Consider the following 12,703-nt stretch of genomic DNA (forward strand, 5'->3'; position numbering starts at 1 on the left):
TCTCACTATCCCTTAATATAGGCTTTTGCATTCAATTTTATTCAATTAAAAACATTCATTAAATGCTTACTATATGAAAGATGAGTCAATGACAGAGTAGGCTCAAAAAACCATAGGGTTTTTTTCACCTTGACTCAGGGCTTGTTGATATCAGCAAAAGGCTCCTTAAGCAAATCCCTTTAAATAGTCATCTCCCCTACCAAAATGTGATTTATCTAAATAATATTGATACACAACTTTTAAGGAACATGTCTGCTACATAAAATGAGGCACACCTGTAAAGCTAACTTTTAATTATCTTTGCTAAATAGAAAAGTGGCATCATAAACAAAAGTCCCACAACACAAAAAAGCATATTTTAGACAATTGTTTCAGGCCCCAAGTATGCATGCATGTGTTCACCTTTTGGGGAACAATTAACAAGAATAAAAATGGATTAACAGTAACAATAACTCATACTTAGTGGTGCTTTAAAATATTGTTGTTCAGCAATTTCAGTCATGGCTGACTATTTACGGCAAAGCTACTGGAGTGGTTTGCCATTTCCATCTCCAGATCATTTTACAGATGAGGAAACTGAGGTAAACAGGGTGAAGTGACTTGCCTAGGGTCATATGGCTAATAAGTATTGGAGGTTGGGTTTGAACTCAAGTCTTCCTGACTCCAGGCCCAATACTCTCTTCATTGCACCACCTAGATGCCCTCTTTGAGGTATACAAAGTGTAAATACAATTTATTCATTTGGCCCTCACAATGAAGGGAGGCAGAGGTAGAGAGTGCACCTTGATTAATGAGATGGGACTCAGCATATGGGAAGTCCTTTGCCCAAGGCCACAGAAAGACAACAAGAATTAGACAATACACTGTTAGACACGTTATTTCATTTGACTTTCACAACAAGCCTGTAATATTGATATTACAGGTATTACTATCCCCATTCTATGGATAATGGTCACACAGCTAGTTAAGAGTCAGAGCTAATATTGGAACCCAGGTTTCTCCTGACTCTATGGCCAGCATTCTTTTCCTAAATACTATGTTGCTTCTCTGGGTTGCATTCTATTTCTTCTTCCTTACTCTTCTTTTGGTGGCAGAACAAAGAAAAAGTCAAAAGTAGAAGGGAAAAATGAGAAGGAAGAGGACGACAAGGAAGAAAGGATGAGGATAATGAAAAAAGGATAACCAATACCCAAATATTTGAACATTGACAAATTGACCTTTAAGAAGGAAAAAAAGGTTAGCAGAAGTATTATGTTTAAAAAATCCTCTTGATCATCTTTCCATTTTGAAAGATTAAATATTCATGTGAATATATGTCCCCATCTCCTCAACTCTGGCAAGTTCTGGTATGGCCCCTGAAATGAATGCTCTTTATATTCACACAGTAAGGGCCCAGATATTTCCTAGTCCTGTCACTCACAGGGATAGCCTGGGGACCTTAGATAAGTCACTTTAACTCTCAAGGACTCATATGCCTAATTTGTAAAGTCGGGATAATAATGGATCTCTTGCGATCCAGATCTGAGATATGTGAAAGACACTTGCTTAGTTAGCTAAGGCGAAATGAGAATCACAGGGTAACAGAGTCTCAGGGTTAAAAAGGACCCGAACAATTACCAAGACCAATCATCTGCGCTGTCATCGTTGGCCCTACAGTGTGAATTATGTTGATCTCAATATGAGCATGTTCGGGAAATAAGAAAAGTAGAGCCAACACAAGGCATTGATTTTGTCTTTCGAGCTTCACTATCCCTTCCAAGGGTACCACCATCCTTCTGGTCAACTAGGTTTGTAACCTTGAAGTCATTCCTGCTCTGTTAGAGCAGGAGACAATTAGTTGTCCAAGCTTATCCATTCTATTCTAATGCACAACCTCCATTCACGTTCATTCCCTTCTCACCACCACTGCTCTGGCCAGCAATATATCCATCTCACATGGACTGTTGCAATAGCAGATACTTCAAAGAGGTATAAACTCATTGAGGGCAGGCATTCTTTTGTTTTGTCTTTGTGTCCCCAGGGACTGGCACAGAGCAGGTGCTCAATAAATACTTCTGGAATTGAACAGAATTTCAAGTCTCGATGCTGCCAGTGCCTCAGGCAAGAACTCCCCTGTCTTTGAGCTTCACTTTCCTCACCTGTGAATGGATTCGACTGAATAATACGCTCTCTAAGGCCATTTCCATCTTGAAAAATCTAAGTAATGAGTGTTCCTTATTACTCTTCAAGGGTTAAGGGAAAACCACATTATATTAGTAAAGCTTGATAGTTTATTTCCAATCCGTTTTTTTCATGATTTAAAACCTTGAAATGCTGGACTTACCCATATAAATAGGAGTCCCACAAGTTGTCTGAAACATGGCTTCACATCCGCCCTCCTTTTGTACCGCTAAACCAAAATCAGTCACCTAGGAGAAGAAACTCAAGAGTATCAAGGCGCAGCATTGTCAGGCAGTGGTAGAAATTCAGAGCTCAGGTAACAGTGGAGCAGGGCTGCCTTTGGAAGGTCTTCCTTTAACCTCATCACTAAGTTAATAAGGAGGACTGACCACATTATAGTTTGTTCTTAATTCAATTAAACAAACATTTGTTAAGCACCTAATAAATGCACTTTACTTAATTCAGAGATGAAACAAGAGCCTCTGCCTTCAAGAAAAAGCTTATGATTTAGTAGGGGAAATAAAAAACCATTTGCAGGTTTATCCTGCCTAGCAGTAATCTGTTTCATGAACACATGACTTTACGTGATTAAACAACTGTTATGGGGGATATTTAGAGCCATACCAACAGTAGTATGAATGGGATGTATTTGTACGTGTGTGCATGCATAGATATAGAGATAGAGATATATATACACACACATGTATATATACATCCTACTCCAGGATAAGAGTTCCCAGAGCTTGCCTGGTCTTCCCCAGTTAAGACCCTCTAGCTATTACTACATCCAAATACTGCCAACCATCCTTTCCACAACTGCGCATGTGTGTGTGTGTATATGTGTGTGCTCATGCACATATGTAGAGCCTGAAGGTCAAACCCAAATATATACATACATGTGTACATATGTTTATACGTACATATATACACATATATACATGCATGTATATAATATATAAATAAATGAATACACATATATGCATATGTCTATATGCATATATATGTATGTGTAGGTATATATATGTGTATGTGTGTGTATATATGTATATACACACACATATATGAACAGTCTCTGATGTCAAAAAGCTTACATTCAACCAGGGGAAACAACATACCCATATATAATTATGTACAAAACACAAAATATTTACAAGATAAATACAAGGTAATTGTCTAGGTGAAGGATAGTGGGAGGAGGGGGGAGGATCAGAAATGGCTTCATTTAAAAGGTAGCGTGTGAGCTGAGTTTTGACATAATTCAGATGGTCTTAAGAGGTAGGAATGAGGTGGGAGTAGGTTCCAGGAATGGTGGTGAAAAGAGACAGGAAGAGGAAGAAGAAGACTAGTCTAGTTGGACCCAAGAGTGAAGAAAAGAGAATGATACTCAACAACATGGGAAAAGATATGTTGGGACATTTAGTGAAGGAGTTTAAAAACCAAATAGAAGAGTACATGTGGATTCTGGAGGTAACAAAGGAGTCATTGTAGTTTACTGAAAAGGGGAGTGGCAGATCACATCCACGCTTTAGGAAAATCACATCTGTAGCTGCATAAAAGATGAATGATAGAGTCAGGAGAGACTAAGCATGAGAGACAAGACGGCCATTAGGAGGATCTTGTAATAGTCTAGGTGAGAGCTGATAAAGGCTTAAACTAGGATGGTGATCATGTGAGCAGACAGAAGAGGACAGGTTTGAGAAATGACATGACATGTCAACTTACTGGATATAAGGGAGAAGAGTTGAAGAGAATGGTGAGGATGTAAGTCTAGGTGGCTGAAGGATAAATATGACAGAGGGGTTGATTTTGACAGAAACATGATGCTTTTGGTCAAGTTGAATTTAAGATGCCTCTAGGACACTGTTTGAAATGCCCAATAGGCAATGGAAAATGCAGGATTGGAGTTAAGAAAGTAGGGCTTGATATAGATTTGGGAACTATCTGGATAGAGATGAAATTTGAACCCATGTGGATTGATAAAGTCACCCAAGGAAGCAGTATAAATGTGAAGAAAAGGAGGTCAAGGACTAAACCCTGGAGTATATCCACAGTTAGGAGTATGATACAGATGATGAGCCAGCAAAGGAAACTGAAGAGAGAGGGGGAGAGAGGAAGAGATGAAAAAGGAGAGTGAGAGAGGAAGAGAATCGGAGATGAGAGAAATGTCATGAAAACTCAGAGGACAAACTATGTAAAAGGAGAGCAAAGTCAGCAGTATCAAATGCTACAGAATTCAGGAAGAATGAAGACTGAGAAAAGACCAAAGAGAGAGTAATTAGGAGACCAATGGTAACTGTACAGAGAGCAGTTTCAATTGATGGGTTGAGTGGTTGAGTGAGGTAGTGGGAAGCTAGAATGCAGAGCACTGAGAAACAAATGAAAGGGAATAAACAAAGATGAGAATAGGCAGCTTTTGGACATTTTTGAGCATGGGAGAAGCTTGACCCTATTTTGTAGGTATCAGGAAAAGAAGAGTAGAGAGAAGACCGAATGTCAAAGAGGGATGCTAGTGGAGGCAGTATGTTGAAGAAGATGGGAGAGTGTGGAATCTAGGGTATTTGTATAGCGGCTGGCTTTAGCTATAAGAAGAATCACATCTCTTGAGCCTAAAGCAGGGCAAAATAGGGGATGATGCCAGGGGGCTTTGAGATGTATCTAAGGAAAGGAAGTTCATGGTGAATGAACTTACAAGGTACAAAGTGGTGACTGGAAGAGGCAGGCAGGTAGATTTTGAGGGAGAGGGGTCTGGAAGATCGGGATGGTCTTTAGTTATTGAGGGGATAGAGGAGAGGGACTAGACCTATGACTTCATTGATAAAGGGATCCCCAGGTGAAAAAACACCCTCTGCCAATGCAGCTCAGGACCTTTTCTGCAACTTGTAGTCCCTTAGATTTGTCTGGGGCAATGAGAGCTGAAATTACTTGCTCAAAGTCATATATCAGGTCTTCCAGACTTTGACGTTAGCTTTCTAAGATACGCTACATTACGGCTGCCTTCACTTGTTGAATAAACTAAAAGAAATGTTATGTTGGATTAAGATTAAGGAACATGTTAATAATTTATTAATAGCATTATTGAAAAATGTTATTAGTTATGGCAACTTTGTATGAAGTATTCCTGCATATAAATAACTACAAGTTAGAAAGTGGCAAATATAAAGGAGAGGGCTAAACAATGTTTTAAAGATATTTAAGAGGGATAGACCAATTCGAGAAAGGCTTCACAGAGTTGGTAGTACCTAAGCTGGATTCTTGAAGGAGATTTGCTTTTTAAAATTAATTTTTTTAATTAACAAAAATTGATTTTTCTCTCCCACCCATCTCCCCATTGGAAAAAGAAAAAAAAGAAAATCAAAACCTAGTAATAAATAAGCTTAGTGAAGCAAAACAATCCTTCATGGGCCATGTCCAAAAAAATGTTGTATTCTGCACTCTCAGTCCATCATGTCTCTGTCAGGAGGTGGGTAGCATGCTTTGTTATTAATCCTTTGGAATTAAGGCTGGTCATTGCACTGATCAGAGTTCTTAAGGTTTTCAAAGTTGTTTGTTTTTATAATATTACTGATATTGTACTAAATACATCATTTTCCTTGTTTTGCTCACTTCACTCTGTGTCAATTTTTTCATCAAAAGTTTTCCCAGGTTTCACTGAAGCCATCCTTTTCATCATTTCTTCCTGCACAATAGTATTCTATTACATTGACATACGGTAATTTGTTCAATCATTTTCCAGTTGCTTGGCACCATGAAAGAGTTCAGTAGATGAAAATGGAAAGGTATCCATTCTAAGTATGAAGAATGGTTTGCAAAAAGGTGATGTGAAATGGTTATAAAAGAATGGGAAATAGTAGTCCATTTTTGTTGGAGCACAGAGAATGTATAGGAGAGGAGTATTTGATAAGACTGGAGAGGTAGGTTGGAAATAAGATTGCTAAAGGTATTGAATGCGGGTTAAGGAGTCTGCAACTTATTCAGTAAGCAGTGGTATAACCACTAAAAGTTTTTGAGCAAGAATCACTCATGGTAAGACCTATGTAGTACGAAGGTTATTTTGGAAGTTGGGTGCAGAATGGATTGAAGATGGGAGAGATTGGAGGTAGGGAAACCAGCTATGAAACTATAATAGTTCAAATGGGAGATGATGAGTGCTTAAGGATTCACCTTCAGATCTGCTCCTCTTCTGTTTGGAAGAGGAAGAATTCTGTGGGAAATTGGATGGACATTCACATTAAAAACCCTAAAAGTATAGACATAGATGGGTCTTTTTTTAATATAATTAAAAGCATTATTAAAACAGAGACAAGGTATTGTTTCCAGTGTAGGAACACTAGAAACTTTCTTAGTACAAAGATAAAGCAAAGGTTCTCCTTGCCCTTATGATCATTTTATAGTTATAGAAATACTAGCAATGAGACATTATGTAGCTGCTACAAATTTCTGTTCTCTACTCTAGACTCCCATGGCACCCACTCCCCCAACCTTATTAGATGAGGCCTTTGACATACATTGCTGAGAAAAATCAGGATCATTCAGTCTGCTCCTTCTTCTTCCTTTATATTCACTACACAACTTTTTGACCTTATCTCTATAGCTTCCTTTACTTCTTGAAAGAACTACTTACACTTGTCTTCTATTTCCTCTCTTCTAAAAATGTAATCAGGCTTCTGACTTTATTATTTAACTGAAACTTCTTTCTCCAATGCTGCCAGTGTCCTTATAATAACCAAATCAAAGGTTTCCTTCTCAACATTTCTACTTTTTGACTTTTCTCCACCATTTGGCATTACTGACAATCCTGTCTCCCTACATACTCTCTCCTCTCTAGATTTCTGTGACACTATTCTCACTTTATTCTCCTCCTAGCCTGTATGACTGCCACTTTTCTATCTCCTTTGCAGGATCAGTATCCATATTTCACATACTAACTATGAGTGTAGCCCAAGACTTTATCCTAGTTACCCTTCTCATCTCTTTCCTATACTCATCAACAATGGGTTCAATTATCATCTCCATGCCAATTATTCCCAAAACTATATCTAGTAGTACTCTTTCTCTTAACCTTCAATGGTATATCATCAACTCCCTATTGGTCTTTCCAAAGTGGGTGTCCCAAAGGTATCTCAATATGTCCAAAACCAAATTCATTCTTTCTTTCAAATACCCGTTTCCCCAACTTTTGTTGGGAGCATCATCATCCTTAATGTGGTACAGGGTGGACAACCTCAGTACTAACTTCAATTCTATTCTCCTTCATCCCACATTTCCAAAAAGTTGCCAAATCTTGTCAATTCTATGTCCAAAATGTCTCTCAAACCTTCCTATCTCCTTCTCTCTACTCACATAACCACTATCCTGGCTCAGGTTCTCATTACCTCTTCAGGCATCTCATCTAGATCATTGCCAGAATCTTTTCATTGGCCTCCATGACTCCAGTTTCTCCCTATTCTAATATATCCAATGCCATATTGCTACCAAGGTGATTCCTCCTCTAATCAATACACTCTAATGACTCTTTACTTCCTCTAGGATTGAACTCCTCTATTTGTCATTTAAGCTCTTCACAATCTGGCTCTGCCTAATCTTTCTAGACTGATTACATAGCATTTTCTTTGCCCACTCTACAGTGGATTTCTTCAAGACTCAACCCTAGGACTAACTTCTGCATGAGGCCTTTCCTGATCCCCCAGCTATAAGGCTTGCTTTCTCCCCTCCCCACTCCCATTACCTCGTATTTGTTTTGTATATAACTATATGTGTACATTTTTATCAAACTTTAATAAATGAGATTTTATCTTTTATCTAATTTAACTCACTGGATCCACAAAAGGGCCAAAACTCAGAAGAAGTCAGGTCAGACTTCCAAGATCTTTAAAATTTTAAAGGCCAAAATAATTTGTTCTTGTTGATTTCTTACAATGCAAAATATAGTCAATTTTGGCATATTTATTCCCAAACTTCTTCCATGTTTCTATTACTTTAAAAAGGTATTACAATAAAGCTAGTTATCCTTCCATATGTGCATGGATATCACTATTTTATTATGTTATTCTGAATCATGATTTGTATATTATTTCTTTTCTTCATTCTTATCTCCCTTTGTTTTTAAAACATAAAAATGTAAGTAATATATCATTAAAATACAAAAAGCAGATTAATAAAAAGCTATGCCCATGCAAACCAACAATGCTGGAGGTCAATCTGCAATTACTGACCTCTTCATGCAATGCTATATATTTAAAATTAAATATTCCCCCTCTGGGTTTGGACTCTAGTTTGGATTTCAATATTATACACCAAGAGTAGAAAAGCGAGTGTGTTCACTGAGTACACAACCAAAAACTTGGATTTTCAGGGTGTTCTGGGGATTCAGTTACTTTGTTAATTGGCAACAATGAACAAAATATGTTAACAAAAAGAATGATTGTGAATGTTTAGAAAAGGAAGCAATGATCACAAAGTCAGTATGGTTTCATCAAGAATAAATCATGTCCCACTACAATGTTCACACACTTTGAAACAGATATCCTACTACTAAGCATCTTCCCCAAGGATAGAAAAAAGTTTGATATTCACAAAATATTTATAACAACACTTCTGGTATTAGCAAAAACCTAGAAATGAAGCAGTTCTCTATCAAATAAGAAATGACTAAACAAACAGTGGTACATTAATGTAATAGAATATCATCATACCATAAGAAATAAGCATGAATAGTACAGAAAAAATGGGAAGAATTATATGTGAAATAAGCAGAACTAGGAAAACAATACGCATGACTACAATCTTATAAATGGAAAGAACAAAATAAATGCAACTGAATATTACGTATGTCTCTAGGAAAGAGGTGAGAATATTCACCTCCCTCCATTGCAGAGTTGGGGCACTATGGATGGGCAATGACACATATACTATAAGATTCATTTGGTTTGTTGGTTAGTTTTGCTAAGTCTTTTTTTTTCTATTTTTCTATTCTCTATTTTTTTCTATTTATTTTTCTATTTCCCTTTCCCTGGGAAGGGAAAGGGCTAAGTTATAGTTATTAACAAAGATAATTTTAAAAGATATTACTAGTAATTGAAATTTTAAAGGACCTGTCATACTACACTAATTTCAATGCTCCTTTTTAGAGGGTATTTAGACTGGCGAAGCATCTGAGAAAGTCTCTTTTGTTATTCTTGTGGACCAGATAGAGAGATGTATACTAAACAATAGTACAGTTAAGTGATGCCAAAGTGGGGTGTATCAGAAGAACTAGCACCTTGGTGTGAGGAATTGCTAAGCCCTTTTCAGGGTTGCTCATTGACCTTTACTGTCCACCTGATTCACCCAACTTTCACTTGTGGCTCCACAAAGCTGTAGCATGTGCAATGGCCACATCCTGGTAAATTGTCTCCACAGGAGGAGGGTGACTGACAGGCCTCAAACTTGTTGGTGAGTTAGGAGGATGTCTACCTTAAGCATATGAAGACATCCCCAGCAGAATGGGTGGATGAGAACAATTTGTTCTAATGGTCATGAAGGCAGCTGGCGCAGGTGCTATGGAGAGCTTAGAGATTGGTCAGCCATCAAGGACACCAAGGTCATCTACTGCACCTCAGGCCATTGTCAGTTATCTTGACTTTTGTCCTGCCACTGGACTTTGATGACTCAGGAAGAGAGAGTGAGGCTGATGACTTTGTGCGATTCTGTGTCACTTAAATCCAATTCATGCACAAGTGAAGACATCACCAATGATGTCATTGTTCCTCTTTGAAAACAAAGGACAAACAACAAACAGCTAAGTGAATTGGAATTAATTGAATGACCAAGCCCAAAGTGTTTGGGGTCAACTTGGAATATGGTCTCTAGAGAAACATCTTAAGAGTCTGTGCTTAACTCTGTGCTATTTAACACTTTTCGCAATGATAAAGTTGGAAATGACATGATTATCCTCTTTATAGATAACACAAAGTTAGGAGGAATCAATAACACATTAGACGACAAGGTCAGGATCCAACAAGAAATCAACAGGCCAGAATGCTGGGCAGAAAACAGTAAGATGTCCTTTAATAGAACTAAATGTAAAGTAATAAGTAGTATGGTACAGGATATGGAGCTGCCAGAGTCAGGAAAAGAAGGGTTCAAGTCCTGCCTGATACATTCTGGTTGCGTGACTACGGACAGATCACATTAACTTTTTAGTGACCCAGGCAGCTCTTTAAAACAGGGTGCAGGACATTTGCTGAGCTGTACTGGTAGAGGACATTTCCCCACCAGCAGTAATAAACACAGATGAAATCACAGGTCTAGAATAATAACAACAATAAAAGTAAAGTCTCATGCTTGAGTTCAAAAAGTCAACCTCACAATTACAACATGGGGGTGACTTGGGTAGATAACCATTATATCTCAAAAAGATCTGTTGTTTTTATGACATTAGAGCAGATTAAATGAATAATATATGCAAAGTTTTTTGCAAAACTTACCATGTTAGCTATTAAATCAGTAGTTAAATGTTAGCTCTTGATATTACAGACTCAAAGTGAGACTATAGTACCAAAAAAAAGTCATGCAGTCTGATCTGCCCTGGTCAGACCATGTAGGGAGTATTATGTGGTATTGTGGTTATCACATTTTAGGAAAGAATTGATCAAATAGAAAGCAGTCAGAGGAACAGGGCCAAGGTGATGAAGGGCCTCAGGATCATGCCATGTGAAGACTGGATGACGGAACAGGGAATCAATGTTTAGCCTAGAGAAAAGAAGACTTGGAGTGGGGAGGAGGGAGGACGGAGAGCATAATAGCTTTCTTCAAGTTGGAAGGCAGTCATGTGGAAGATGGATTAAACTTTTTTGGTTTAACCCCAGAAAGGTGAATTAGGAGCAACTGGTAGATGTTGCAGAGCGGATTTTAGGATTAATATAAAAAACTTCCTAACAATTGGAGTTAACCAAAAGTGGGATGTACTGCTTCAAGAGGTACTGAGTTCCTCTTCATGGAAGGTCTTCAAGCAAAAGCTGGATGACTACTTATCCAGCATGTTTTAGTGGGATTTTGTTCAGGTGCTGGTTGGACTAGATGGCCTTGGAGATCCCTTTCAATTATGAGATTCTATGATTTTTGTAAATAAAATTGTGATATTACAGAGGGCAGCTAGGAGGTTCAGTGGAGACAGCACCAGGCCTGAAAGTCAGGAAGACTCATTTAACCTGGGTTCAAATCTGGCCTAAGACACTTACTAGTTATATGACCCTGGGCAAGTCACTTCACCCTGTTTGCCTCAGCTTCCTCATCTGTAAAATGAGCTACAGAAGGAAATGGCAAACTACTTCAGTATCTTTACCAAGAAGAGTCAGCCACGACAGAAAAACAATTGAAAAACAACAACTATAGAGGTCTTTTTATGTCATAGTTAAGTAAACCCCTATAGACTAACCCAATCCCCTCATTTCAGAAATAGGAAAAATGTGGCCCAAAGTGACTCAGCCGTCAGGTAGGAGAGTCAGGATAATAATCCAATGCTCTTCACCTTTCACTCCAGGTACTCTCCATTGCTAATTATTTTTATGAAGGAAGCTTCAAGAAGACATCAATAAAAACTTGGAATTATTTTATTTCTCTGAAGATATCGAAGAAGCAAAGACACCTACCTACATAGGAAACCTGTCAAGAAATATGGTTTGCATCTCAGCTTTATTACGACCTATGTGAATTTGGGCAAGTCACTTAATTTTTCTGGGTCTCAGTTTTTTCATCTGATAAACTTTTTTAAGACATCTTACTTGTTTCCCACTTCCAAATTTACATTTTTATTGTGAATTTTACAAAGATCTATAAACATGAATATTTTCATATACAAAGAATAGGAAAAAAGAATATATGGAAAATACAAAAAGTATAGAATGTATACAAAATGGTGAACCCATGGCATATAGATTCTTTTTAAGTGTACTTTAAATTTGACGAAGTGCCAACACTACTCTGCTTGTGTGCATCACTTCTGTGCTTCCTTCCGCTTTCTGTTTTTCAAATATTTCATTGACTCTTTTGTTTCTTTCTCACCTCTCAGTGGCTCCCCCTGCAAAATTCCCCTCCTTCTCCCTATAAAGTCTTCACTTAAAATAAATAGATATAATCAAGCAAAACAAATACACATATTGGCCACGTTTGTCTCATTTTGCACTTACATTCCATCACCTCCCTAATAAGAACTGGGAAGCATGCTTCATCAATAGTTGTCTGGAGTCATCAATAGTCATTGCATTGATCAGAATTCTTAAATTTTCCAGCTATTTTCATTTACACTATTGTAATCATTATATATAAACTCTTCTCCTGGTTCTGCTCCCTTCATTGGGCATTAATTCATACAAATCTTCTCAGGTTTCTCTGAATTCATCCCTTTTGCCATTTCATATGGCTCATTAATGGCATGCAGAGTGTAGTTACGTTTGGGGTATAGTTCAAAATTGCTTTCCAGAATGGTTGGACTGCTTTGCAGCTTGCCGACAGCACATTAGTGTGCCTATTTTCCCATAGCCCCACCAACAACTATCACTTTTTT

General features: G+C 37.8%; 1 protein-coding gene across 1 annotated transcript in view; it reads right to left on the bottom strand.

The window, feature by feature from the left end:
• Nucleotides 1-12,703, bottom strand: part of STK33 (serine/threonine kinase 33) — a 107,558-nt gene that overhangs the window by 49,331 nt on the left and 45,524 nt on the right. The window contains exon 7 of the mRNA XM_036763750.1: nucleotides 2,324-2,408. Within this exon, the coding sequence (XP_036619645.1) occupies nucleotides 2,324-2,408 (85 nt within the window). The remainder of the gene's footprint in view (nucleotides 1-2,323; nucleotides 2,409-12,703) is intronic.

This window comes from Trichosurus vulpecula, chromosome 6, assembly GCF_011100635.1.
Source record: "Trichosurus vulpecula isolate mTriVul1 chromosome 6, mTriVul1.pri, whole genome shotgun sequence".
Classification (NCBI taxonomy): domain Eukaryota; kingdom Metazoa; phylum Chordata; class Mammalia; order Diprotodontia; family Phalangeridae; genus Trichosurus; species Trichosurus vulpecula.